Source organism: Camelus ferus, chromosome 20, assembly GCF_009834535.1.
Source record: "Camelus ferus isolate YT-003-E chromosome 20, BCGSAC_Cfer_1.0, whole genome shotgun sequence".
Lineage (NCBI taxonomy): Eukaryota > Metazoa > Chordata > Mammalia > Artiodactyla > Camelidae > Camelus > Camelus ferus.
Genome location: NC_045715.1, coordinates 2,386,161 through 2,414,104, shown reverse-complemented (window position 1 = coordinate 2,414,104; position 27,944 = coordinate 2,386,161). Strand labels below are relative to the sequence as shown.

At 51.5% G+C, this 27,944-nt stretch overlaps 1 protein-coding gene across 2 annotated transcripts; it reads right to left on the bottom strand.

Annotated features, from left to right (window-relative positions):
- Nucleotides 1–224: 224 nt before the first annotated feature.
- Nucleotides 225–27,885, bottom strand: BPHL (biphenyl hydrolase like). Of its 2 annotated transcripts, XM_032462414.1 has the most exons (8): nucleotides 27,731–27,885; nucleotides 23,258–23,361; nucleotides 20,841–21,007; nucleotides 19,870–20,023; nucleotides 10,801–10,932; nucleotides 8,660–8,783; nucleotides 4,990–5,166; nucleotides 225–565 (listed from the first exon to the last, which is right to left on the bottom strand). In XM_032462414.1, exons 1-8 carry the CDS (start codon nucleotides 27,835–27,837, stop codon nucleotides 478–480), a joined length of 1,053 nt encoding a protein of 350 aa, XP_032318305.1. In that variant the 5' UTR covers nucleotides 27,838–27,885; the 3' UTR covers nucleotides 225–477. The 2 variants fall into 2 exon arrangements, with proteins under 2 accessions (XP_032318305.1, XP_032318306.1); XM_032462415.1 differs by lacking the exon at nucleotides 4,990–5,166.
- Nucleotides 27,886–27,944: the final 59 nt, after the last annotated feature.

Here is a 27,944-nt window from a genome sequence, read left to right as displayed (position 1 = left end):
GTGGAGGGGAATAGGAATCAGAGGACAAACCTTCCTCCCTGAATTTCTGCAGTTGCAGGGACGCTATGAAAATGGAGACTCGGGGGCCCTGGGCACAGACTGTGTTTGATTTCTCTGCTTCTCTTGACCAGTGAGCGCTTGTACCTCTCAGATAAAAAGGTACTGCATAACTCACGTCCTACAAGAGCCGTCACGCACACTACAAATGCATCCCTGACGATTCATTTGAAAGTAAAGTATATCATGGTAGGAATTTATTTGTTAAGACAATGGTAGAAATTCACAACGGCGTTTAAAATCAGACTTAATTTTTGTAGCTATGAAAGCTAGAGGCTATTTTTAGTATGTCCTTATTCGAGCTTGATTAGGAGTGGTTTGTGGGCAGCAGGAGGCAGCCTGGGAAGGCAGGTGGACTGAGGACTGTCCCGGGGGTGGGTTTCGGAGGCAGCGCCAGGCCACCTGTTCTCAGCGACACCGTCATTGTAGGAAGTTTTCTGCTAACTTGTTGAATTCATCTGCAAAACGCAAGTGCAGGTTGTGCTTGCCCTCCGGCATCAGATGCAGCCTAAAAAGAAAAGCTCATGGTTACTGGCCCACCATTTAAACCTGTTACCCTCCCGACACGCCACGGGCATCCCGTGAGAAACTGCCACTTTTTTTCTAACTGCTGTTACAGAGAAAACGTGCACAGTATGAAGTTTCCCGGGATACAGACCTAAGAGTGAACGCCCAGAGGCTGACGTCACAGTGACAGCACACACACTGTATTCAGAATTGAATCGGGTTGAGAAATGGTCTGACTATAAACCTGACTGAGAGTAGGGAGATGCAATTTGGTGGTTACCTTAAAAAAATCATTTTAATAAGGTTGATTTTAAGAGAGAGAGGGTTGGAAAGATGATAAAAATATGAAATGCCCTGAATCCACTGGATTGGAGCTTCGTGGAATAGTGGGAAAACCCAAATCAGAGTTCAGAGCCCCCACAGGCCTGCAGTGCAAGGCTCCAGATGACCCTGCCATTCTGGCGGACTGCGTAAGGCCGCACACAGGCACCCACGGAGGGCAGGTACACAGGCGCGTGAGGCCGGAGCCCGTGTCTCCCGGCTCCGCAGCCCACATGTGGCTCTTGTGGCAAACCCCACGTCCTCATGAGGCGGCTTCTTTTCAACAGGGCTTTCTTTGGTCAAATGTGGCTGGTCTGTAACTTCTTTAATAAAAGCAGACTTCTCTGAGTTCTACATTTATTAGCTATAAATGTGCAGAACTCGTAAGCTTTAAACGAATGAAAGTTCCCAGGATGTAAGCCCTAGTTTGAGCTGTTCTGTCCACAAAAACAACCGGACGCTGAAATGACTACACTGAGGCCAAATGCTAGTTCCCGCATTGCCTGATGCTGCTCTCCACAGCTGGGGGCCGAGAGCACTAGGGAGGACGCGTGGGGAAAGGGCGCCGGGGACGGAGCAGGCCCCTGGACTGTGTTGGGTCTCTTGCGACTGGACCACATTGGGGTCGGGTGGAGGTACCCAGAAAATCAGGATCGTCGACGTGAAAGGAGGACCTGTTGTTGGCATGTTTCTGAGGCCCCTGCTGTTCAGGATGGGAGCCCAATGGCCCTCCCCGAGGAGCAGGGCTCGCAGGGAGGCTCCCAGTGTGGGCTTTCAGGAGCCAGAGAAGCAGCCCCTGCTGACGGCGCTGGCAGTCAGGGGGTACGTCCTGGGCTGCATGGCGCTGTCCAGGCTGTGCCGAGCTGGATTCCAAAGCAGCGGACCCTGCCCCGCCTCACTTGGAGCCCTCCTCTGTGGGCAGCCAACCCACTCCCATGATTTGTTCAGATTCCCAAGAAGGAAGGAGACACCTGCCGTGAATCCTTTGTAGGCTCAGTGCCGCCTGCACCCTTCCTGAAGTGACCCAGGGCTCGGGAAATAAAAACTGAGCCCTTGTTTAAAGTACGGGGGCCCTGTTCTGAGGCAGCTACACTCAGAGCGGCACTGGACTATGACAGACAGATGGACGGACAGACAAGTGAGGGTATGAGAAAACTGCTCTGCTCCTTGGTGGCGTTGGAGGTCAATTCCAGGTCCTCAGCAGAGCCCCTCCCTGAGGTCTGACACAGGAGTCCCTGCACTTGACCTGCGATGCTCCCCTCGGGACAGCATGGCCACGGCTGCTGACCCAGGCTCTCATCCAAATAACAAAAGGGTCTGATTCCGGGCTCATGGGAGAGTGGCTTTCACACAATCTGCTGGCCGACGGACGCCCTTGCTGGTGTGCGGAGGGGACAGCCTGGCCCATGCTGCCAGCACTGCCCGAGCTGAGGCTCCTGCCTTCACAGAGAGCTTGCTTCCGGTCACAGCTGAAGGCAACCGGAGGTGACACCGCAGGGTTAAAGGCATGGGCTTGATGGGGGCAAGACATGTCCTCTCTTCCTACACTGCTGGTGGGAATGCAGTTTAGTGCAGCCACTATGGAAAACAGCGTGGAGATTCCTCAAAAGACTAGGAATAGACTTACCATATGACCCAGGAATCCCACTCCTGGGCTTGTATCCAGAAGGAAATCTACTTCAGGATGACACCTGCACCCCAATGTTCATAGCAGCACTATTTACAATAGCCAAGACATGGAAACAGCCTAAATGTCCATCAACAGGTGACTGGATAAAGAAGATGTGGTATATTTATACAATGGAATACTACTCAGCCATAAAAACCGACAACATAATGCCATTTGCAGCAACATGGATGCTCCTGGAGAATGTCATTCTAAGTGAAGTAAGCCAGAAAGAGAAAGAAAAATACCATATGAGATCGCTCATATGTGGAATCTAAAAAACAAAAACAAAAACAAACAAACAAAAACAAAGCATAAATACAGGACAGAAATAGACTCACAGACAGAGAATACAGACTTGTGGTTACCAGGGGGGTGGAGGGTGGGAAGGGATAGACTGGGATTTCAAAATTGTAGAATAGATAAACAAGATTACACTGTATAGCACAGGGAAATATACACAAAATGTTATGATAACTCACAGAAAAAAATGTGACAATGAGTGTGTATATGTCCATGAATGAAAAATTGTGCTGAACACTGGAATTTGACACAACATTGTAAAATGATTATAAATCAATAAAAAATGTTAAAAAAAAAAAAAGACATGTCCTCTCTTCAGTACGGGGTCTCCACTGGCAAGTGACAGCACCACTGCTCACTGGGAAAATGGGGACAGTAACAGTGTCCCCCCACAGGGTAATTCAGAAGACGACACTGACTGTGGCCACACGGTAAACACTTCATACGTGTTCGCTGCTGGCCCATAATTCCATCTACGCGGCACTTCACAGTGTGCGAGAGTCCTCAGGAAGGTTCCAATTATGCTCAGCATGGTAATCAAGTGCTCCAACCTGCGAGACTATTTACATTTATTGGCTAACAGAACTGACTGCAATTGGAACCTTCTTACCTTAAAGAGATTTTATGAGACGTCATGGGTAAGAGTCATCTAGAAAGGACGAGACCCCACCCTCTGTGAGATACCAGGACGAGGCTGGCCCTGTCTGGAGTTGGTCCTGTAACCTGGCCCCAAGGGGTTCCTGGGCTGCCTGCAGCAGCAGCTGGAGGAGAAGGTGGGAGAGGAAGGTCCCCTGGGCACCTCAGCCTGGAGGGTCTAGCACTGAAGCCAGGGCAGCTGTCCTTCCCTTGGTGTCTCCCAGGTTCACCCTCCACAGCACTGGAATGAACCTGCCGCCAGCATGAATCCTTCCCACTTCACCACTGCTGGTGGCGCGGCTCCCACTGGCCTGCCTTGGAGGCCTGGGGCCATCTTTCCGCTGGTGGCCAGACTGTACGAGGCTAGGAAGCTGCAGATTCCTTCCGTGATTCAGACAGAGGACAGCGTCTGGCCTGTGACTAGAGGGCCTGGGCACCCATAGGCATTCCCCACCAAGGCCAGGACCTCTGCAGACAGCTCAAGCCAGGTGCTCCCAACTGTGATGGCTGGGTTTACACATCATCTCAGCTGGGCCACAGGTGCTCAGATATTTGGTCAAACATTATTCTGGATGTTTGTGTGTGGGTGTCTTTAGATGGGGGATTAACATTTTATTCTGTAGACTGAGTAAGGCAGATTGCCCTTCCCACTGTGGGTGGGCCTCATCCAATCAGTTGAAGGGCTGAACAGCGATAAAAGGCTGACCCCCCCCCTGAGTAAGAGGGAACTCCTGCCTGTCTTCAAACTGGGACATTGGCTTTTTCCTGCCTATAGACGCAAATGGCAACATCAGCTCTTTCTGGTTCTCAGGTCTTCAGAGTCAGACTGGACGACACCGTCAGCTCTCCTGGGTCTGCAGCTTGCTGACTGCAGACCTTGGACTTCTCAGCCTCTACAATCGGCTGCGATTCCTTATTCCTGCAGCAAATCAATCCCTCTCTAAGGATATATAATGTGTACACATGCACATGTATGTATGTGTGTATTTGTGTGTGTGTGCACATGCTGCTGAAAGCTGTGACCAAGGGCTGTCAGCCTCTGACCTACTGCCATGCGACGCGCTGCTGCCTCCTGGGCCTTGATCACCTACACCTGTACCATCCCAGCCACGCGAGGCAGTTACTGTGTGCCGAGTTCTCACTGATCTTAAATGTACACAGACCTCCTCATTCATTCCTCAAAACCTTATTCTGAGAAGAGAGGCATGATCCTCCCCAGGTAGCGCCCAGGAAACAGGAACAGAACACAGGTACCTGTTTATGGGCACAGTTCGTCACAGAGCCGGCCCTCGGGCCCAGGGCCCCCGAGACCCTGTGGTGCTCCTGACCACCGGCGCCAGGCTAGACTCTGGTTCCCACCCTTCCCCTTTGGTGACACAGGACCTAAGGTGCCAACTCTTCGCACACGTGGACTTTGGCTCTGGCTCCTGCCTGCCTGGGCTGCTCTCTGGCCCCAACCTGCAAGTGGATTCTGCACCACACTCCTGGGCCCGAGTCACCTGCAGGGATGCCGTCCACCTGCAGTGCAGGGACACGGCCCATGTGCTGCCCATGCTCTCCTTCCATGTGGTCCGAGCACTCTGAGATGTACAGCCTGCAGCCCAGGACAGAGGCCAACGTGCTCAGCTGCAGAGAAGGCACCAGGAGGGGCCGCGTGGCCTCCGAAAGATGCGTGACTGGAGAACAGGACGGGGAGACATCTGAGTTGTGATCGGAAGGCTGGGTGCCCGTGGCCAGGCAAGGACAGGGCGGGGTACAGAGGACTCCAGGCAAGGCGCTGGTCACGGGCAGCTGCGTCTGAAACCCAGATCCTGTTATCTGCTGGGGCCCCCAGTTCCTGAGATCTAAGACCTCAGAAATATACTGTCATAGGGTGAATCAGGTCCCCCAGATTCACGTGCTGAAGTCCTAATCCCAGGACCTCAGTGTGACCTTGTTTGGATAGAAGGTCTTTAAAGAGGTGATCATGTTAAAATGAGGTCCTAAGGGTGGGCCCGAATCTAACCTGACTGGTCTCCTCGTAAGAAGACTAGATCAGCACCCAGACACACACAGAAGACCCTGGGAAGACCCTGGAGGGCACAGAGGGAAGGCAGCACCTACAAGCCGAGGGAGGCTTCAGGAGAAACTAGCCCCGGCGACACCTGGACCTCAGACCTCCAGCCTCCAGGCGATGAGGGGAGAAGCGTCTGCAGTTTAAGCCGCGCTGCGCGGCTACCTGTTACAGCAGCCGGAGCTGACTCACACACCGGCGAGCACCCGCGCGTCTCAGCTCGCTGTGAAGCCACTCCTCTCCCGAGCCAGCTCAGCCCCCTGCCTGGCCGGCCCATCACTCCCACCCCGAGGGGTTGCTGAGTGCTGGCCTCTGCTCAACACAAATTCTCGGAAAGCGAGCTGGGCTGCCTAGCGGGCAGCGCACACCTGGCAACAGGAGTCGCCCAGGCAGGGGCTGGCGAGCAGGCAGGTGGCAGCGTCAGTGCTCTGCGGTCCAGGAGGGAGGGCTGGGCAAGCAGTGGGTGCACGGGGCGGGCAGGACACGGGACCCTGGGGGCAGGGCTGGCTCCCCGTCACTGCTGGAATCAGGGTGACTCCTACTTCTGCTGTGTACCTGGACTTCTGCAGAAGGCTTTGTTAGGAAGAAGCGTTCAACTGCCCCAAAACAAACCTTACAACCACTGAACTTGACCTATCTCTGATGCCTCTTCGCCTCCAAGAGATTGTGTGATTCCTCTCCCACAAAGAGCGAACAGAGAGAGACAGGAAGGACTGACAGGCAGGAAGCAGGGCTGCTGATGGCCCAGCCTCCCTCCAGCCTCTTCCAGGAGAGAAGCATCTGCTCCATACCTGATCTCTCTCTGCAGTAGGTCTTTGGGGGACAGACTGTGTCTTTAAGTTTAGTTGTAAATGTGCCCGGCGGGGAAACGGAACATCAAGTTCACCGTTTGCGCCCTGCACGCTGAGTTGCTCCCTGGTGTTGGAAGGCCTGGTGTGCAGTCAGAGGACGACTCTGGTGCTCAAGGAATCAACCCTCCCCTTGTGGGTCCAAAATTATGAACCGTGTTTCAGGTTCAGGCCCAGCATGAAGGGCTCTCCCGGCAGAGGAAGGTGGCAGTGTAACACGCAAGCCGGTTTCAGACGGTCACTGCCAGGAACACAGCACTCTCGACTCACTTGTTCCAAAGAATTCTGCTCTAAGAAAACGACCTTCTATAAAGGAGTGTACTGAAACCATTAACATCTCAGCGGTAAGGGAATATTTTTCTCCCATACTGATGTGTTCTGTTGCTAGGAGACAGGTCTGGAACAGAATTCCTAAATTAAACTTTCTCGCAGAAATTTACTGGCTCTCTAAGGGAACACACTGCATTTATCACGAGCGTCAGTCTGCAAAAACCTGTCATTTCTGAAGCTAGAAGACAACCATGTCAGCAAGTACACACTTCAGGCATTTTACCATCATATTAAAATAAGAGTATGTTTACGAGACGCAGCTGTGCCATGGGTGGAAAGCACTGTGTTAGGAGGGAAAAAGTCTAGGATTTGTCATTTACGAGCTATGCAGCCTTGGAAGGTTACTTAACACATCTTGGTCTCGATTTTCTCATCTCTAAAATGGGTGCAATATTTCCCCCCTTTAGTTTGTTGTGAAGTATAATTAGATATCGTATACAAGATACCTTTTAAAATATGAAATGCTATTTGGACATAGGGATTATACAGGACTACAGTAATGACATTTTATTATAGACTGAGAAGCATGTCCTCCACATTTAAAAGTTCTTGGAGAAATCTGTCTGTAAAATATGTCACGGAATAAACAGTGTGCCTAGGAAGGAGAGGAACGGTTTCTGAGCCTACCTTCCCTGCTGCATCGTGGGGACCCGCAGCTCAGGGACCTCTACCGGCCCTGCCAGGGCGCCAGCCCCCAGTGGGCGTCGGGAATGGCTCGCGGGCGGCGGGGAAGGGAGGGTTTTCTTACGTCACTAATAAAGCCAGTTTCAAAAGAACTCCGTACGGTTCCAAAGACGTCCTGAGTAATGACAGCATCTCTGGAATTAATATGCAGTCTCTGAGGAGGTCACAGCTCCCCTCGGTGCTTACTTTCCAGTATTTTTGTTTTTCAGAGAAACCAGGCCACTATCTCCTGATCGCACCTCAATTTCACCTACGGGATTTACAGCCACCACATGCCAAGGAAACACTGAGTTTATCCACCTTGGAATCTTCACCTTGATATAAGTACCAGCAGAAGCTGACTCTCCTGTCAGCCGAAGTATTTAAACTATAAATTTCTGTTCCACACAAAAACAAATGGGGCTAAAGAACAGAATTTCCACCGACATGTCTCACTAGGTTCTCTGGCGCCCCCAGGCTCGCTGGCCGAAACAAGGATGCCCAGGATGAGTAACACGTCTCTGCCACCTGCTCGAGTGAGCCCCTGACCCGGCCGGCCTGGCAGACCCCGCTGTTTGGCGGTTCTGAATTACAGATTTTCCTCTGATGTGTACATACTTAAAACTGAAATAACATGAAAAACTTACAGAACAATTTTTTAAAAAGCAGGAATCAAAGTTGAATATAGAATATAATTGTATCTATGTTAAAAAATACTGGAAAGGAGAAACACAAAAATGCTAATAACAGGGGGTTGGAAGGGTACCCCTGCTCAGTGGTTGAGCATGTGCTTAGCATGCATGAGGTCCTAGGTTCAAACCCCAGTGCCGTCATTAGGAAAGTATTAAGTAGAAAATTAAATAAAATGAGCAAAGATTTTAAAAAATGATTTAAAAATCCCACATTGAAAAAACACTAACAGAAGTACTTCAGTGGGTGACAAGGAACAGGTGCTTAGTTTTCCTTTGATTTGACAAACTTTCTTTGCTGGGTGGATGGTGCTTTTATGATGAAAGCTCCTAAATTACTACTCCGCTATGGTTGACGACGAACTGTCACCACTGCTGCAGCCCCAGCGCCCACCGTCCCAACTCGTCACCCACAGCTCAGGCTCCTTGTGCCCCTCGCTCCGGAAATACAGGACTATTGGCTGACACTGGCAAAGGGGGGCGGGGTACCCCTTAAACCTGAGCCTCACACTTCCTCTCCTCCTACAGCTTCTCCCGTCTGCCCCCCAGGCCCCCGGGGCGGAGCGCTGGCCCAGGCGTGACTCACCGGGACCCTCTCACGTGCTGGTGTATGAAGTCAGCGTGCGAACGCGGGACCAGAGGATCCCTCTCCCCGTGCACGACCAGGGTGGGGCACTGGACCAGGGGCAGCAGGTGCCGACAGATGTTACCTGAAAGACACAGAGGTCCCCGGGGGTCAGCGGGGCCGGGTGGGGCAGGGCAGACCTCAGCGTCCGTCTGTGCAGCACTGGCTTGGGTCAGATAAGTTCCTGGGGTTTCCTTTTCTGTTTCTTTGCTGGTGTTTTTCCTTGCAAGATCTACTAGTAAGCATGCAGTTCTGCCTGCTTACCTTCAGAATCCAGGTACAGCAGGAGTTAAGGCGAACAAAAGCTCCACTGGTCTCCCTGCTGCAGGGGGCAGCTCCCTGTTTGCCAACGGTGACGGGTGCGTGGTGGCAGGAAGGCTTCTCCCTGGAAGCACGGCCCTGAGTGCCCAGGGGACAGGGCTCGGGCCACAGTGATCCGCCCAGCAGGCAGACGAGAAGGCTGCCAACAGTCTTGCTGTAGGGTGAGTCACGTCGCCAGACTCCCTACTTTATGGCATCCTCCCCCCCTTCTCTTTCTTTCTTTTTTTCTTTAACAGACTTCTAGTGTTAGGTTTGTAACAGACTGAGCAGAAGGCAGAGAGTTTGCACACACCCGGCCCCACACACGCACAATCCACATCGTCAGCCCCGCCCACCAGAGGGAACGTCTGTCACAGCCGAGGAGGCTGCGCTGACACGTCACCGGAGCCCGGGCGTCCTGAGGGACACGTTCCTGGTGTGCACGGTCGGGGGTTTGCACAGACGGCTACGACACGGACCCACCGTCACAGCGCCACACAGAGCGTTTCCACTGCCCTACGGCCCCTCTGCTCTGGCTGTCCCAGAAGGTGCGGCGGCCCGTCTTTGAATCGGGCCGTTTCCTTACTGTTCGGTTTGAAGAGCTTTCTGCGTATTTGGATACAGTCCTTGGCTGATGGGTCTTTTGCAAACATTTTCTCCCAGTCTGTGGCCTGTCTTTTCATTCTCTTGAAAGTGTCTTTGCCAGAGTCAGTTTTTAATGTAACAATTAACACAGGACATACTTTGAACTGCTGACTTAATTCCACTTCTGATTTCAGCAGTTCTAGCCTCTTCACTACCCTCCTCAAGAAAACACAGAAGCTTACATCTCACGAATCTGCCTTTTTTGGTGGAGAACTGTCTCCGACACTGTTCACAGCATTTCTTGTTAAGAGGTGAGGAAGCTCATTTCAAGGACCTGTCTCTCCGGGCGGATCCTGCCTTTGCTCAGGATCTACTTGCTGTTTTGAACTTACACCAAAAAAGTCGCATTTCCAAACGTGCTTTTCATTATGAAAGTCTTGACGGGTGACTCATTCTGGAAATGATTACTGAGTAGACCAAACTGGTCCTTCAATCTCAGCAAGTTTGTAACTGAATGTGCTTCAAGATTAGATCTCAACTATTCCCCTTTCTTTCAGCAATTAAAAAAGGAAAGTGAGAGGAAGTAGCTACAAAAAAACGGACTTGAGTTCATAACTTCTCTTCAGGATGTCAATTCTTCCTGTTATTGGAAGTCATGTGACTTTTCCAGATTAAGACAGGAAGACACCTGATGGCTAACGGGACATAGTTTAGCTCTGAAGATGGGAAAAGAACTCAACATTCTCTTCCTCACACCACTTCTGCTGGGGCTGAAGGCCACGACAGACAGTCCCTCTTCTTCTGTCACACGAGACACAGTGGGGTGACACCTCTAAACGTGAAAAGGCGGAAAATACAGGGACTGTTGCAGCTTTCGGCTTCCTAATCACCCATATTCTGGAATCAGAAAATGAAGACTATTCGAGGCTTCTGGAGAATTATTTGTCATCACACACACAAAGCACTCAGAGAAGAAAAGAGCAGCCTGCTATTAAAGACTCAACAATGTGAACCTTTGTGCACAGTCTGTCTCTGGCGGAGGGCGGGTGTGTCACACAAGGACCCGTATTGTGTGCCGTCGCCAGCACCCTCTGTTCACACACCCGTGTGCAAGGACAGCGGGCGAGCACATTAACCCCGAGGAGTTCCGGGACGTCGGGGGAGCTCAGCGGTCTCTCTAATCCACAAAGGGCCTGCCAGCCGTCCATGCAACCTACCACCTGGAAGACGCTTGAACTGGTTTATGCCGTCCACCCACTTTTCACAGGTTCTAGCAAAGTAGTTGATCCCATACAGGGCTTCCAGAGGCTTCCTTGTTCTCTCACTCCACTTAGAAACATCTCGGATACCTGCGAGACAGAAGTGAGGGCAAGAATAAGGTTAGTCTCTACACGAGTTTATCTTTCCACACCCCCAGTGCAGGGCAGCTCGGAGCTGCGGCGTCTGCCGTCCGGCTGGCCCGGGTGCTCAGCCTGGCCACTTTCAGTGGCTTCTGGGTCTGTGCTGAGGGCTGTGTCCCCACCCAGATGTGAGCTCCACGGGCGGGGTTTTGCTTTCTGTCCCCCACTGTGTCCCTCCGGCACAAGAGGGGCACCAGCAGGTGCTCACCAAGTGAGTGAAATGAGATCTGCATGTAATGCTGCTTCTCCGTTAAAGGCGTGAGATAAAAGCAGATGTTCCCTTAATTAGGGTCATCTGAGTAAAAAGGACATATTTATAAAAGAGGAGTTTTTTCTGCACTGCATTTACGTACACTGAGAAACACACACAGATCACTCATTCTAGCTTCTGCTGCTGAAGCCCCAGGGGCGTCACTACCAACTGCAGACTGCGCTACAGCGACTCACTGTTAGGAAAGGGACTAACAGCTAAAAACCAGCTTGGAAACGAATAAGCAAGTTCAACTCCTTAGCCCAGTATTTTCCTTACTTCTTGAAACACCCGGTGGTGACAGGAAGACCCTTGCCCTCCTGAGCCTGTCGGACATCGAGTGTCGAGGGCTTTGAACACGGTGCTTTACCCACACGACGCTCCCTGACACAGCAGGGCCGCCGCGATCAGGATCCCCACCCAGCGGCAGCCGGCACGTCGCCCTGGGCAGGGCCCGGCAGCTGGCGGGCACCCAGTGCACGCCGGGGAAAGGAAATGACCGCATGGGGTAAAACTGCGACTTTCAGCCCCAGCGGCCTTCCGAGCGGGGCAGCCCCGCCACAGCCAGCGCCTGCCTGTCCTCCGCTGACTCCTTTCAGTTGCAGACGGAAGCCCGGGCTCCAGTCCAGAGGCTGAGGACGCCGCGCTGCTCTGCATGAAACGGAGGGGACATCACGTGGGGGTGCAGAGAAGCAGCCTGACAATGAAGAGGTGGGGGGAGACCTGGGAAGGAGGCAGAGGGAAGCGAGGGAGGAAGGGAGGGAGCAGCTGGCAGAACGCCGTGACAGTGGCCAGTGAAAACATCCCCACCAACGGCTCTGCCCTGGGCTGCCGAGCGGGCCACACCCTCCGAGAGGCCTCCGGCAGCGCAACAAGCAGATCTTTCATGATAACTCGTGTCTGCTGCGCTGCTGGACTGGGGGGCTGAGGGAGACGAGAGAGTGTGTGTGTGTGCGTGAAAGAAAACAGCTGGGAGTAGGAAGACCACTCAAAGGCAGGGTTGTTCCGGGGGAAATGTGACTGCTGGCTGGGGAAGGGCGGGACCCCGGAACCTGAGATTCCTGCATGAAGCCGAGGTGAAAATGGCCCCAGCCTGGCACCATCACAGTGCCCGAGAGCAGCAAGCGGACATCCCGTCGGAATGAAAGTGCTCTCAACGCACACTGTCTTTTTGTTTGTTTTCAGACCAAGAGTAAGCAAATATATGCTCCTCATCAAAGATCACAAAGCAATCCGAATCTTTATAAAGTGAACAGAATAACTAGTAACTTGGAAGAGAAAGCTTAGAAATGAGGCAGAACCCCAGACCCAGAGATGAACAGAGACGGGCAGATGGAGAGACTGGGCTACAAAGTCTCACCTGTCCCCGAAGGAGGAGGGGCCAGCAGGCGACCACGCTTCTCAGAACTGAGGGAAGAACCCATAGACAAAAGTCCAACGTAGCTCCAACAGGATAAAGCAAAAGAAATCCACACGTAGACATGGGGTGGTGAAGCAGCAATGCGCCAGAGGGAGAGAAAAAAACCCTGAAAACCAGCCGGAGACGAGGCACACCACTGCAAAGGAAGGAGAGTCGGCCGACGACACTTAGCAGCAGGTGAGGCCGGCAAGGGGGTCACTGGGCCGCAGAGGAGACAACTTTCTGTTTATATTTCTGTGCTCAGCCGGGCAACCCCTCGCAGGAGCGAGGGTGAAGTACAGAAGTTTCTAAGTAAAAGCTGAGCTGACTATTAACAGACCTGCCCTCAAAGAACTTCTAACCAATAGCTTCAGGGAAAAGAAAGGATCTCAGTAGGAACGCCTGAGATGGAAGGAGGAAAGGGGAGCAAAGATACGGATAAGCGTGCTGGCAACCGTAAAGACAGACCCAGCGGTGTGTCCTTCCTGCCTCAGAGAACTCACCACGCTCAAGAGACAACAAAACACTGTAACATTTCCCCGCATTAAAAGTAAATGGTTCTGTCCATAGAGAAAGCAAAAAGACGAGCCGCGGGCTGGTAACACAGCCACTAACACAAAGGCCAATCAGCCAGGGGTCAGGAATCGGATTACCAGAAATGAAAAAACGAAACCACCCTGCAAATCAGTAACGTTGTAATAATAATCAGACGCCTTCTAGCTTGAGTTGGGCGGAGTTTCTGTAGTTACACTTCCTAACATATACCCGTAAAACACATTGTATTATATGTATCAAATATTACATAACAAAAGTGCGAAAATCAGTGAGAAGACATGAACAGGTAAGATACAGAAGAGGAAACCCCACTGGTGCATAAACACAGGAAAACATTCTCAGTCTCATCAGCAACAGGAAAATGCACGTTAAAACCCCCAGTAAGGCACCATTTTACGCCCATCTGCCCGGCTAGAATTAAGGTCTGGAGATTCCGGGTCCTGTGGAGGGTGTGAGTTAGGGATGGGAATGTAAATTTATTTTGCTGGAAAACAATCCATCACCGGGAACGCAGCAGATCTCCAGACACAGCACCAGCCCGGCCACCGGGCGTCCTCCCCGGGGAGGCCGCTGCGCATGTGGCCGAAGGACACACCCCAGGTGCTGACAGCCAGGCTCCCGTAAAAGAGGGAAAGCCAAGGGCAGCCCGCCGGCCCAACGGAACACGACGCAGCAACGCCACGAACAGCCTCAGAAGCACCGTATTCTAAGAGGCCACGTGGAACGCGAGTCACAGAAGATGACCACCTTGTTCAGCTCAAAAGCAAAGAAATTAAATGTTCTTTAGGAATATAAACATATGTGACAGAAGTGTGTTCAGAAAGGCACAGGGATGACTGCGACTTGGGCAGGAGGTCGGGTGGACGGGAGAGCACACGTGCACATGACCCTGGTGTAACCCATTCGTGTCACATGTGTTGCATTACAGGGACCAAATATCATACAGTTAAGTTAAAAGTTCAACTATAAAATAAATAAAAGTATTATATGTTAAATTATAAATTTAAAAAATATATCTTAAGATATTTTATATAACACAATATGAGTATATGCAATATAAACGTGATATATTACATTTAACATACACTTATAAAAATACGTATTTATATATTTTTACTATAGTATATTCTATTATTTAAGATATACATTAAAATACATATAAAGTAATTTATATTTCATATATTTAATTTATACATTTAATGTATTTTAATGTATTATCAATACATTACGTATTAATAACATTATTAATATATAATATAAATATAATACAAATTTCTATAAAATCAAAAAAGCCCTTGTGATGGGAAGGCTAAGACCTTTAAGAACCAAGCTGCTAACATTCAGGAATGGGAAGATGTTTTTCTTCCTAAAGTGTAAATTCTTCCTATGAGGACAGCGGGAGAGCCTCAGGCATTTGCAGAGGCACCCGTGGAGACGTAAACTCCGGGGCAAGGCTTTACACGTCCACAGGCACCACCACCTGCGCCCCCAGGGACAGGGAGCCCGGCTGCAGCTGCCGGGCCCCAGGTGCGCATCGAGCACTGGTTCACAGCACTGGCCTGGGAGCAGCCTGCCTGGGTTTGAATCCCGGCTCCTGCACTCACTGGCTCTGGGATCCCGAGCGAGCGCCTTACCCTCTCTGTGCTCGAGTCTCCTCACCTGAAAATGAGAATTGTAACAACACTCTGACATGAAGAGTGAAATGTGCTGCCAACGGTGCCTGGCACACAACAAGCACTCGAAACTACTCCATGTATTTAAATATTTACTTTTGCTCACTTTTTTCAAGAGGAAGCCAGTTTTCCCCAAAGCATAATTTCCTCCAAAAAACAAGCAGTAATTATTTTTCATAGTTGGAAGTTCCTAAAATAACCATTTGAATCAAACTGTTTGCTGATCCAAAACAGAACTAATTTTTATCCCCAAAGAAACTGATACATTTCTCTTTTTTTGAACATACGATTTGTGCTAACCACTGGAATCGTCATGAAGAACATAAATCAAATATACACTCATCACTAATTACTGAATTAATCCAGTCAGCGCTGCTGGAAGCCTGCTGTGTGTCTGTCACAGCAGATATGCTCTCTGCCCTCAAGGGCCATACGGTCCAGCAGAGAACTTGTAAACAACCACAGGAGCAGAGTCCTGTATGAGTTGAGTGATGGGAGAGGCTGGGGCGGGCAGAGGAGGGCCACAGGGCTTCCCAGAGGATGCAGCACTGGCCCTGGGTCTGGGAGAACAGAAGCCGGCAAGCAAACGTGGGGCGGGAACAGCATGTGCGGCGGCACAGAGGCAGGGAGCCAGGCCACTGACTGCCAGAGATTCGGGGATCTCAGTGGCTGAAGAAAAGGATAAGTGTGTGGGGGCAGGGGGACAGAAAGGCAGGGGTCCCGGGTCCCTCACATCTGGAGCAAAGCTGACTTACTGAAAAGCTAGGGGAGACCCTGAGTGTCCGCTCGGGACAGAGTGGAATGTGGACTGGAAGCAGGTAAAGGCAGAGGGTGGTTAGGAAAGTGTCCATCGCCCTGCGTGGGGACCAGGGACTGACAGGGCCTGGGCCCGGAGCCTGGTAGGAGGAAGGGAAAAGGCGACATGGACTCCAGGCAGTGCAGAGCATGCAGGCGCGGGGTGTGGGGACTGCAGCACGAGGTCAAGCGCCTGGGCATCGTCAGGCCACCACGGCAGGCACACCTGGACACCAGCGGAGGCACAGCCACCTTACCGCTGGCACAGAACACGCTCTCAGTAACAGCGCCTGGAGACACTACTCTGGGAGAGAAATGGTTCTCTCCATCAGTATCCCCTCCCACGATGAGAGGGTGACCAGGAAGGACAAGCCTGGCGAAAGGACCACGACTCCGACACAGAGTGTGCGGTCCAGGTGGGCAAGCAGTAAGAAAACTGAACAGGAAGTGGACCACCTGGGACCTGGAGAGGCCAAGGGATGCTGAGCTGCTTGATGTGAGGGGGGAAGAAGCTGTGTGTGGAGGACCCAGCGTCCCAGGCCGGCAGGGAGGAGCGGGCAGGTGTCAGAGCAAGAGGACACCCAGAGATGGGAGGGTGGCGAAAGCCTCGGGACAGAAACGCTTCAAGAAGAGGCGTGTGATGAACAGACATCACGTGTGTTCCCAACGCTGCCGGACGTGTCCGACAGGCTGGGAAGCACAGAGGGATGTTTCCTGGCACTGGAGGGTCAGAGTCTATCCTGCCCAAGGTCAGGGGAGACTGGGTGTGAGGAAGGGGGATGATGGCTGGGAGGGGCGTGGGGGTTCAGTGTCAGTAACTACGGGGGGCTGTGAGATTCAGAGCTTGTAGTTTGTTTGCAGAAAGAAGGGACGTCCTCCTTGGATTCCCACTTTGACATAAATGTGTGTGTGCGCGCGCGGGTGCACATGCGCTGGAGGGGGTGGGGTGTGACTCACGGAAACTCATGAGCAGCTTTGAGAGCAGACGCTTCAGAAGAAGCCCCTCGTCAGCCAGAGAACCAGGACCGGCGTGGGGGACACTGCGTCTTTTCCTCCTACTCCGCCCTCTCCTTCTGCCCAGCCCTGCCCATGCAGAGAAGCTCACTGCCTGGGGCCACCCTTCCCAGCGGCAAGGCAGCACCCAGACCCCAGGAGAAGGCCAGCTCTCTGACCAAAGGCACCAGGGCAAGGGGTCCTGACAGCTGACTGCACGCAGAATGACCATTATTTTTTTCTCTCTTTTCTCTTGCCATTTTGCCCCAAAGATGGCTCCAGAACTGTGCAGCAGCAAGGGGACCCACAGGGGACCCCCTCATTCTGCATCTGAGCTGCTACAGGTCCTGGGACGGCCCCTCAGCTCTGCACACGGGGCAGGTGCACCGACGCCCGGGGCAGAGGCCGCAAGAACTGAACCGCAGGACTAACCGCCATCCAGGTCCCGGGGGAGCCCCTGCAGGACACACACAGGGCAGGGACACACGCGGGGCAGGGACACACATGGGGCAGGTGCAGGCTTCAGGAACTGACCTGACACTGGAACCACCGCCCACAGAAGGAGCAACAAAATCTGCAGCCTGAATCTAAGCTGGTTGAATCCACGCTGTTGAATGCCAAGGAAAAAAAGCAAAAAAGTCAACATTTTTCAGAGTATTTTAACAGGATCAGTCTCACAACATAATTACAATAAAAATGGCCCCAAATCAACCACAGACAAAACAAACCAAAAAACCAGGAAACTGACAAATCTGCCAGAGAAAAGACCATTAACAAATGTCAACCCTGAAATGACCCAGACACTGGCATCATCAGACACTTTAAGGCAGGCCTTCTAACATGTATGTCACTGGGGTCCCAGAAGGGGAAAAAAATATTGGCACAGAAAAAACACCTGTAGGAATAATGAGGATGACTTCCCAGATTCGGTGTCTGAAACACACAAAGCAAAACCCAGAGGACAAAAGACAGATCCACAATCACAGCTGGAGGCTGCACCTTCCCCTCAGTCGCTGACAGAACAAGTGGACAGAAACCAGACTACAGAAGACCTGCAAACACCGCCGGCCAAGCTCGCCTGGCCGACATTCACAGGACACTCCACCCAACGGCAGCGTAATCCTCAAGTGCACTGTGGAACATCCACCAAGACAGACCACATTCTGGGACATAACTCAAATGCGCAAGAAGTGAAATTATACAAAGTAGGTTTTCTGAACATTATGAAACTAAACTAGAAACCAGTAACAGAAGGGTATCTGAGAAAACCCCAAATATTTGGAAATTAAGTAATATTTCTAAATACCTTGGATCAAAGAGGAAGTCTGAAGATACAGAAATCGTTAAACTGAATGAAAACGCAACATACCAGCATTTGTAGAATGCAGCCCAAGGGGGGCTCGGGGAACTCTGTGGCATTAACTGCTTACAGCGCAGAAGAAGAAAGGTCTGAACATTCTAAGCTTCTACTTGAAGAAATCAGGGGAAAAAAGCAAATTAAAACCCAAACTAAGCAGAAGGAAGAAAATAATAAAAAATAAGAGCAGAAACAAGACAACTGAAATCAGAAAAGTAAGAGAAAGAAATCAATGAAACCAGGAGCGAGTTCCTGATATAATTCTCCAGGCCAGCGGGTCAGGATAGAGAGATGACACGAACCACCAGTCCCAGGGGAAAAAGAGGGGCCTACCTCTACAGACCCTACAAACTGCTCAGAGTAACAAGGGAACACGACAGCTCGGACAAAGAGATCAAAGGCCTCGGCGAGAGGCTCGGCAGAGGGGCTGGAGCGGGGGCCGGCGGGACGGCCTGACCATGGGTGGAGAGGAGACGCGTACAAGCAGAGTTCAGCTTGCTCGTGGGAACGACAAAGGCGGGCAAGGCAGAGACCGGAGGCAGGAGGGGCAGCCAGCCCACCTTTACCGGCTGAGAGGGAGAAGCCAGCGTCACAGGAGTGGAGACAGAACCACAGGCGTCCCAGGGGCAGCGGGAGGGGCAGCACCAGCTGCAGAGCGCAGGGGCTCCCTCAGCACACAGCAGACACCCTCCCCAGGACCCAGCAGGGACAGTAAAAGGACGGGCAGGAGTGCCGGCTGGGACTGCTGACTACACCAGACTTCTCATCAAAGAGTCCCACAGCCTTTACCAAACAGAAAGACAGCAAAGAACCGAGACCCTGCAACAGGACACTGCCGTCACGTGGCTCACGTAGGTCACGTGAGCTGCAGAACCGGCCTGTGATATTCCAGCGCTCGCGTCTGCAAACTTTCTGTAAAGGGCCAGAGAGTAAATGTTTTAGACGTCTCAGGCCGAGAGGCAAAATCAAAGACGTTCTGTAGATACAGGCGAGAGACTGCTGACCTGCCTGGTCCTCATTTCCCGGGGTGGGCTGTCTGGGATCCAAGAGGAACACCCAGGACAAAAGCTACTGGCCTGGAGGGGAGGGTCCTAGTAGGGCAGCCCAGGTCAGCTTGACTTTCCCCCCAGGGACCCCCAGATCTCAACACGTTCTCCTCTCTTCCTGGGAGCCCCAGGGTCTCGATTTGGGTGCCGTGCTGGAGGCTGAGCATCTCCTGAGTTGCCAACTGGAATGCTGTGACTAGGTGCCTGGTAAGTGCCAAGAGTCGCCCATGTGAGGGGACCGCCAGAACAGGCGCTGGGCAGTGACCCCAGGACCAGAGGGGGCACCTCATCTCAGTCTGCAGCCCGCATGGCGCCGGCCACCTCCATCAGAGCCTTGGCCTTACAACAACAGGCAGGGGGCTGAGTCTGGCCCAGAGGCCACAGTTTGCCAGCCCCTGTGTCTTTAAAAATCTTCAAAGATAAGCTTGAAGGACAACCTTAAAAAGTGTGGGTAGCACAACAATTCTTTATCAAAACACAAGGTTTCGTACTTGAGGACAATGTTCCCTTCCACACTCACATGCCTTTAAATGAGGTGACCAGTAACGCTTCACGTCAACCCCTCCTTACCTGAGGTGCACGATCACAGGAGGAAATGCAAAAACTGACTTTACTTATTAGCCTTTTCCTGAGTCATAAAAGTGTCACTTCTGGAAATAGAAAACTTCAAAACACTGACCAGTTAAACCGCATTACTTTCCTGAGAAGGCATCATGCTCCCACCTTCGAGCTGAGGACTTGTCAACACGCATCGAAACAAGGCCTGAGGGTAGGGCGAGGGGGAGGAGGACACTCTGGGGGGGGGGGAGGGAACCTACCCTCGTAAATGGCCTTGTCCTCGTCGGTCACGTAGGCGTTGGCACCCCAGACCACCACCTTGTTGATGTAAGATGGATATTTCGCAGCAGCAATGAGCGCCGTTATCCCGCCGTCGCTCCACCCCAGCAAGGACACCTTCTTAAACTGCAATGTCTGTGACAAACACAACAGAACGCACAGCACAGGTTACATGCTTCCAAATGTATTTGACAGAGAAAATGAACAAAGACTACACCTGAGAGACACTGCCTCAAAGTAAAAATTGAGTGATTGAGACAAACAATTAACGAGTATCGGTCTAAGACACTTGCTGATGGGACTATAAACTGGTGTAGAGACTGTGGATAATAATTTGGCACCATCTTGCAAAATGAGTATTTGCATCTTCCAGCTAGTATGGAACGGTCACACACGTGCACCAGGAGACAGGTCCGGGCTGTCCACCCCAGCACTGCTTACAATCACAAAAAAATGAGAACCAGAATGTCCACGGACAACAGAATGTTCACTGCACTTCGGCTTATAATCACACACACACATACACAAGGCAACTCAGAAATTACTTATCTACCACCAGAAGACAGAGGAATTAAGACACAGTGTATCCATATAATGGAATACTAAGTACCTATTATAAGACTGGAGTAAATTTGTGTTTATTGACATGGAAGCATCCCCTTGATAAACTGCTCGATGAAACAGTCAGCTGGAAAGTCATTAGGTACAGCAGGATGCCATCAATATACAGTAGAACACTCATATACGCAAAAAGGCAGAGCCTCAGAGTCTCGGCAGCAGGGTCTCTAAAGAGCTGGACTGCAGGAAGCTTTGCCTCCTCCCTTACACCTACTCAGATGCTGAGTTTTCTGTAGGAATCACATGGTATCACCCTCGAAGAAACACAAAACAAAAACTAAATGAAGACAGGCCCAGCCCTCCTCCTCTCCGGGCTCTTCCCTAAGGGACCCACCTTCATCAAGTCGACAGCGTCTTTTGCATCCCTTTCAAAAAATTCCACGGGGAAGTCTCGGTCTGGGGGTCTGGAGTGCCCGTATCCTCGGGGGTCCCAGGCGACCACTGTGAAAAGCTGCTTGTTTAGGTTCTTCAGCTGAGGTCCAAAATCAGTCTCTCCGCTTCCTAAAAACAGTCCCTTGGTTACACTCAAGTGAATGTTGTCACTGTTTCAAACGCACCACATTGAAAAGCAGAAACAACTCCAATCTTCAAGTAACTAGTTCCTACCCAAAGTGAGACATCAGGTGTAACCAGCCAGGTAGCCCCGCAGTGAGGAACCCACAGCTGCCTCTTCCTGGTGGATTCAGACCCGCCCTCCCCTCCCCCTAGTGGCTACTTTGAGAAGGACGGGGGCCCTGACTGGTCCTGTATTATTTCAGTACTTTTGATTTTTTTCAGCTTAATCGTCCCTCAAAAAAAAAAAAAAAAAAATGCATGAAACTACATAGAAATAGGCTTATTGATATAATATGCTTCTGGGGTTTTTTTTCTTTGTTTTTTTTTAAAGGACTGCTATAAATGAGAGAGATCTTGATAACATCTGTAGACACACTTATGAGATTTGATTCAAGTTATTCAAAGCAGAAATCCAAAATCCCAGATGTCCTTTACTGAGCGAATGTGAACAGCCTTGAAGATTTTATTTTCTGGTTATAACTAGAAACCAGAAAACTAAACAAAAACATTGAAGTGAGGGAGAAGGGCAGGGTATGGAGGGAAGAAATCAAAGTAGTTTGTTTCATTAAAACCGTTTGCAACAGCTTGTGTTAACAAGGAGAACTACGTCCTCAAGGCGGTGGTGGAACGCAGAGCGTGCAGACAGTCGTCCCGTGCGGAGATCACAGCGTGGAGGGCCGGACTCAAGGGGCAAGTCCACATCTCACGTCTAAGCTCTGCTTGGTTTCTAAGGACTCACAGCCCAGGACACAAATGATACTAAACACCTCGCTTAAAAAACTATCTATTATTAGAAAATGCCTTTCAAGATGCTGTAGGATCATTTAACATCACCAAGGACCACTGCTCTTCCTGACAAGGTGTACCTTTCTCAACATCAGGCAAACCATTCAGAAAACTCAAGCCAAAAATACAGATGGATTTCAAGTACACGCCTACTGCTCTGACATCTGAAGCTTCGCTCATGACCCCTGAACCCGGAGGGACTTCTAGGAAACTACCCTGAGGGAGGGGGCAGGTGAGAGGGTGGGGGAGGGAACAGTGCAACTCAAGACCAAGGTCAGCAACGTGAGGCGCGTGCTTCCTGGCACACAGGTATACAGCTGAAGACCAGCGCAAGCACACTGAAGCCTTTAGCAAAATTATTTTAAGGAACAGTTACCGATGTATGAGACCTAAGAAGGAAACAGCCAACAGCGGCTGCCTGTAGGGGGGGGACAGGGAGTTGGGGGAGAATCTCACTCTGATTTCTGAATCAGGTGAATGTTTCACACAAACAAAAATTAAGTCACCCAAAGCTCTTTATCCCTGGATAACGATCACAGTACTGAAACAGCGACAAAGGAAGCTGGCCAACTGCTCCCTGCTTTCGCAGCTCACTGTAGCTCTCCATCGGCCACGGGAGTAACACCCTCCTGCCCCAGTACAGCAGGTGGGGGAAGATCGCAAGACTCTCTGGATGGAGACACCGCAGTAGCTACAAGGGCACCACGATCACCTGATGCTACGTCAAGTGAAACCACCATGAATTGAAAAATGCAGCATTTTCCTTTGAGGAGAAAGTAGCAAATCGTAAGGAAATAAATATGTGTTGGGATTATTTAACTAAATTGTAAATAAAACAATACCAAAGCCCTTAAAACCAAATCTGAGATGTCCTGGATCCCTGGAAACTCCCCCAGAACCTTCTACCTCTAAACTACTCACCGGTCAGAGGAGACTGTGACCCACCTGGTTTACCACCCTCCACGCGTGCCAATCTAATTCTGATCTTCGAAAGGGCTTTAAGCCCAGTTTTGTTCTCAGCTCTCAACTATCTGACCGTACAGTCAAGCACAACAGGGCGATCAGTCCGGCTTCCAGCACCGAAAGCCTCACACCCTGGATCCCTCGATTCCAGGCAAACTGGCTGGCTGGTCAGCCCCACATCCCCTTCCCTGACCCCTGTCAACCCCTAAGTTGTAGGCAACTACACAGTGCTGGACTTGCACGGGGGAAAACTGGGTACTTAAGGGAAGAAAAAAATACGTAAAGGAGAAGCATCTTTCTAAATCACCTAAAATCGATCATAGGAAATATTACTTAAGGCATCTCAGCAAAGCACTAAAGTTAACCAAGACCAAGACTGGCATCTACGATCATGAACACTGTCACAGACGACATAGCACACGAGAGCGGCCGTTAACGCTTCCAGACCCAGCATCCCCGGAAGCAGCAGGACGGCGTGCTCGCCCTCTCCCGTCCGCAGGTAGTGCAGGTGGACGCCATTCACAGCCACTTTGGCAGAGGTCACGGAGGAGCTGCAAGAGAAAAGCCCCAGCCCCAGAGGGAGACGGGTGAGCAGCACAGACGTGAGGACAAAACCGCGCTTTTGTACATGAGTCACTCCGAACCCTTCCCAGGGGCCCTCGGGTTACTCTGACATGTGCTTCCATTTTCCCGACCTAAAAAGGGACAAGCTTGTTTCTTCCTCACTACATTGCAGAGCTGGACTCGTCATCACGTTTGAACGTCCCCCAGCCCCCGCGCTGGGCTTACCCCGCAGGAGCACCGTGAGACTCGCTGAAACCACCGGCCGCCCGCCCCGGGCACAGGCCCGCTGAGCTGGAGGCCGGGAGCCGTGGGGGGCTCCACCTGGCATGATGCAAGGTGAGCACCAGCAGGACCCTGGGGCTGCTCGCCTGGACCTGGGGCTACCCTGGCAGTGTTCCCAAGGGTGAGGCTGGCCCCAGGGTCCATGGGGAAGGCCCTGAGCCCAAGGCTGTCCCTTGGGCAAGTAGCTTCTCCATTCTCTAGCCAGATACAGGAGGGCTCTGGTCAGGAACGCCCGTCTGCACCAACAAGGGCAGACTGGTTTTTAAGATGCTGAAATGTTTCTGTGCTGACTGTTAAATAGCGGGTCCACACCAAGAGCCCTCCCCCGCCGCCAACCCGCCTGGGCCCAAGGCCTCCAGTGACGCAGCATCAATGGGATTTGCTCGTCACAGGAGAGGGTCTCGGGCGGGGGCCACCAGCACGGTGTGTTCTGACTGAACAACCCGTGTGCATACCAGGGGCTCTGCCCTGAACAGCTTCTCCCTGGCAGCCCTCCGGGCAGCGCCGGGATAACCACGCGGAATATCCAGCAACGGAGCACGCACGGGGCCCTGGCGCCTCCCCACGGTCTCCCGCCTGGCCAGGGCGGAAGGGGCGGTACGGCGCGCCCGGGCAGGTGCTGGAAAAGACGCGCTGAATAAAACCACATCAAGTCTTAACACACAATCCCTGCGACAGGACGACAGGCCCGGGTGGCCTGACACAGCAGTAAGCTCACAATCTACAGAAACACCACGGGGGGGCCAAGAGCAGCGCCCCAGGTGCCCCTGCCGAGTCACCCGTCACTAACGTCCTGCTCCTCTAGGAGCAGGTCAAGGTGAATAATGCTTTCCTGATAAGGTTCATTTTGGCAAATGATGGTTGATGGACACATCTGCCTGCAAACCCTCAGGGAGTGGTGGTGAGGCTGGGAAAGAGCCTGAGGCACCGCCCGCACAGAAGCTATTATGTTCCTGTGTTCAGCGTGGGACGAGGCGGCTCCCCGCACAGCCGCGCACAGCTCAGGGCCGGGCAGAGCACCTGCATCACTCCTCGCGTCCTTAGGATTCTTGGGGGACCCCCACCCGCAGCGTCAAGGATGTGCTTTCAAAGGCATCTTGCACAGTGAGGGTGTTACGTACAATGAAAGCCCCCTCCCCCAATCTTTCTCAATGTCTAAGCCAGGTGGGTTTCACGGACACTGAGCCGCCCAGTTCACACGGGCTTCCCTTTCATGATTAGTCCAAAGCTTCTTCTGCCAAAAGCTCCAACTTCCTTCTTTGCTTGGCTCTATCCATGCCTTGACTCCCCATTCCATAGTTCTTTTCTAATCATCCCTACCCCACATTCTTCTGGTTGCCTAAGAATACAGAAAGAAAACCAGGCGGTCCAGACTGGGCACAGTGGGAACTCAATGTCAGGGAAGCGTCCCTAAGGCAGATGACTTCGAAGGTGGCTTCAGACAGAGCCTGTCAGGGTTGGGCAGAGGTATCTGGAGAAGACTGAAAAACTAACATTTAAGATGAATTTCCAAGATGGGGAAAATTCTGAAAAAAGAATGTGGTGGGGAGGTACTTCTAGTAGAAGAAAGGGCATGATCAAAGGCCTGGGAGCGAGGGACACACGTGGGGACAGGTAGGTTCAGCTCCACAGCAGTGTGGGGCCAAGAGGAGCAAAACGTGGCGCCAAATGGTGAGGGGACTCCAGCCAGGCTGCCAGGAAAGAAAAAGTGCCTGGCACCTCAGTCACCAATGTCCTGTGTGTCATCCCATCAGAGGTACCCCATCATCACGGAGGCTCCCAAAACCTTGCGTCAATCTCCAGGTAGGGGAAACAGGACAGACAGCCTTTCATGAACAAAAGCAAATCAATTTTAAACATAAGAAAAAAGTTTTATTTAAAAAAAGTTATTGAATGATTTTCCACATAAATATAACTGAAGTGAGTGTTGTATCTGTCCTCCAGCTCATCAAAGGTTCTCAGATGGCAGTCAGGCCTCTGGTAAACATTGCTAACAACAGAGTTTAGGTAACTTGCCCCAGTCACTCTGCTGGTAATTTGCAAAGTCAAAGTGAGCACCTGAATGTTGACACCAGTGCCTTTGGCATTTTCATACTTTGCTTACAAATAAAAATGGGGGCCACTTAATAAGATGTGTCCTTACCTTGAAAGTCCTACAGATTCTCTGTATCGTATATGTCAGCTATTTCTTTTGTTTATTTTTTCCAAAATAACCGTTAGCTACAATAAAGTATTAGCGATCCTGAGGGCTTGGATTGACATGAATTTTGATGACTTATTTTTACATCTTTCATACTCTGTTCTATGACTTAGATATTCATATTTGTATCATTATTAATTATAACTACTAGTTACTTAATTCCTACTGTGTCCCAGGCCTCTTACATGCAGCCTTTCACATTCATCTTCTCAAATCCTCAGAACAATTCTGCAAGGCACAAGGCTCAGAGAGCTTAAGTGACTTGCTCGTGTTCATGCTTTTTCTGTAACCTCACAGCTGATCAGAGTCCCTGGCAGGGCTTGGTCCTGGGGCCACATTCACCCTGAACTGCCGGACAGAAGGTGGGGGCAGGTGCCAGGGGAAGGTGGTTCTCTTACTCTTGAGAAAGGCATCCCCAGATGGAACAAGAAAACATTTCTCTTCAGGCAGGTTGTTAGGTTCTATAAATTATTAATACTGTAACTGCACATAACACACAATTTCAGGTAGAAAAGGCTTTTCTGACCTGGCCCTGGGCTAGACTACTTTACAGATTATGAAATACGAAAAAAGTCAGAGTTCCAAACAGCAGACTTACGGAGAAGGTTTTGGAACCCAGCTCAGTGGTATGCTGGGCACCGGCTGTTCAGGAGCAAAGGTTTTACAGGAGCACTTTTACCTGCTTCCATGGGGCTGGATTCTTGTTTCAGGATTAACCAACACCACTGCTTGTTTTCTCCATCACATGTCATATCAATTTACAACTACATTCATAAAATGGCAGTTCAAAATCCAGAGAAACTTGTTTTTCAGAGGTATTTTAGTAGAATGATTTGCACTGCTACGTGGATGAAGCCTTCCTGCAACCATTAAATAACCTATTGTAACTGATATGGGTACAATTACACTAACCTCATTTCAATCCTTTCTGCAAACAGGAAAATGGATAAAGACATTTTTCAATACCGACTTACAGAGCTGCAGACATTGACACATCTTCCTTCTGTATCAAAACTGTCCTGAAAATCTTGTAAAAGATCTAAACTGACAATAAAGAACCTAAATCAAATCTGAAACTCAAGAGCCAGTCAATGACAGCATAAATACGTAAAGTTGGTCAGGTTCTTCCTCCTCTCTCCTTCTTCCAAATGAGAAGTTTCCACATTAGAGAAAGTGAAGTTCTAAATGCCAGGTACCTACCTAGCATTTGACTTTCCTTCCTAGTCATGAATGGAACGGACCCATGGTGCACGTGTGTGCGTAGGCAGGTCGGCAGGGAATAAAGTGAAACAAGCTTCACGTGGCTCTATCCACATCCTCTGCCTACTACCACCTGCGACCAGGGCACCCATTTTTAGGACAGTAGGTCAGAGATTAATTCAGAGTTTTTGTTGTTTATCTCAAAGTGTGTGCGTGTGTGTGCGCGTGCGCGCCGGGGACGGGGGTCAGAAGACAGAAAGGCAGATTCCTGGAGTCTCCACAACCCATGACCTCAGAGCGTCTGGGCGCTGGGCCCAGGACTCTGCATTTTCCCAGTTCCCCAGGTGACAAGGTACCTTAAAGTCCGAGGTCGGCAAAAGCAGGGAGACTCAGGGACTTGGGACCCGCGACTGTAAGAGCCAACGGGGCACAGGCACTGCCAGGCTGGCTCTGGCCCCGAAGGCGTGGGGAGCTGCCCAGGGCGCCGCACCGGGAGCGAGGGTCTGGGGTCCACCCCGGGTCTCCCCCCTGGGTCTCGGTCTGCACGACGGAGGGGCGGGCCACCGCCCCCATCCCCGCCGCCGCCCGCGCTCCCTCGGCCGCGTCCCCGGCCCCGCCGCCCCAAGCGCGCGGACGTGGGTGCGGGGGCCCCCTGAGGGGAGCGGGGCCATTACCCGAACGAGGCCGCGGGCCAGGCCCGGGGGACGTGGAGCCCGGGTTTCAGCGCCGAGACGAGGAGCAGCAGCCGCCGCGCAGCCCTGGGGCCCAGCGCCACCGCCATGCTCGCCGGTTGTGCGCATGCGCCCGCCCCGCTCCGCGCTCGCAGGCGCCGGGTTCACCTGCCGCGCGGAGCCCACCTGCCGTCTCGCGTCCGCCCCGCCGCCAGGA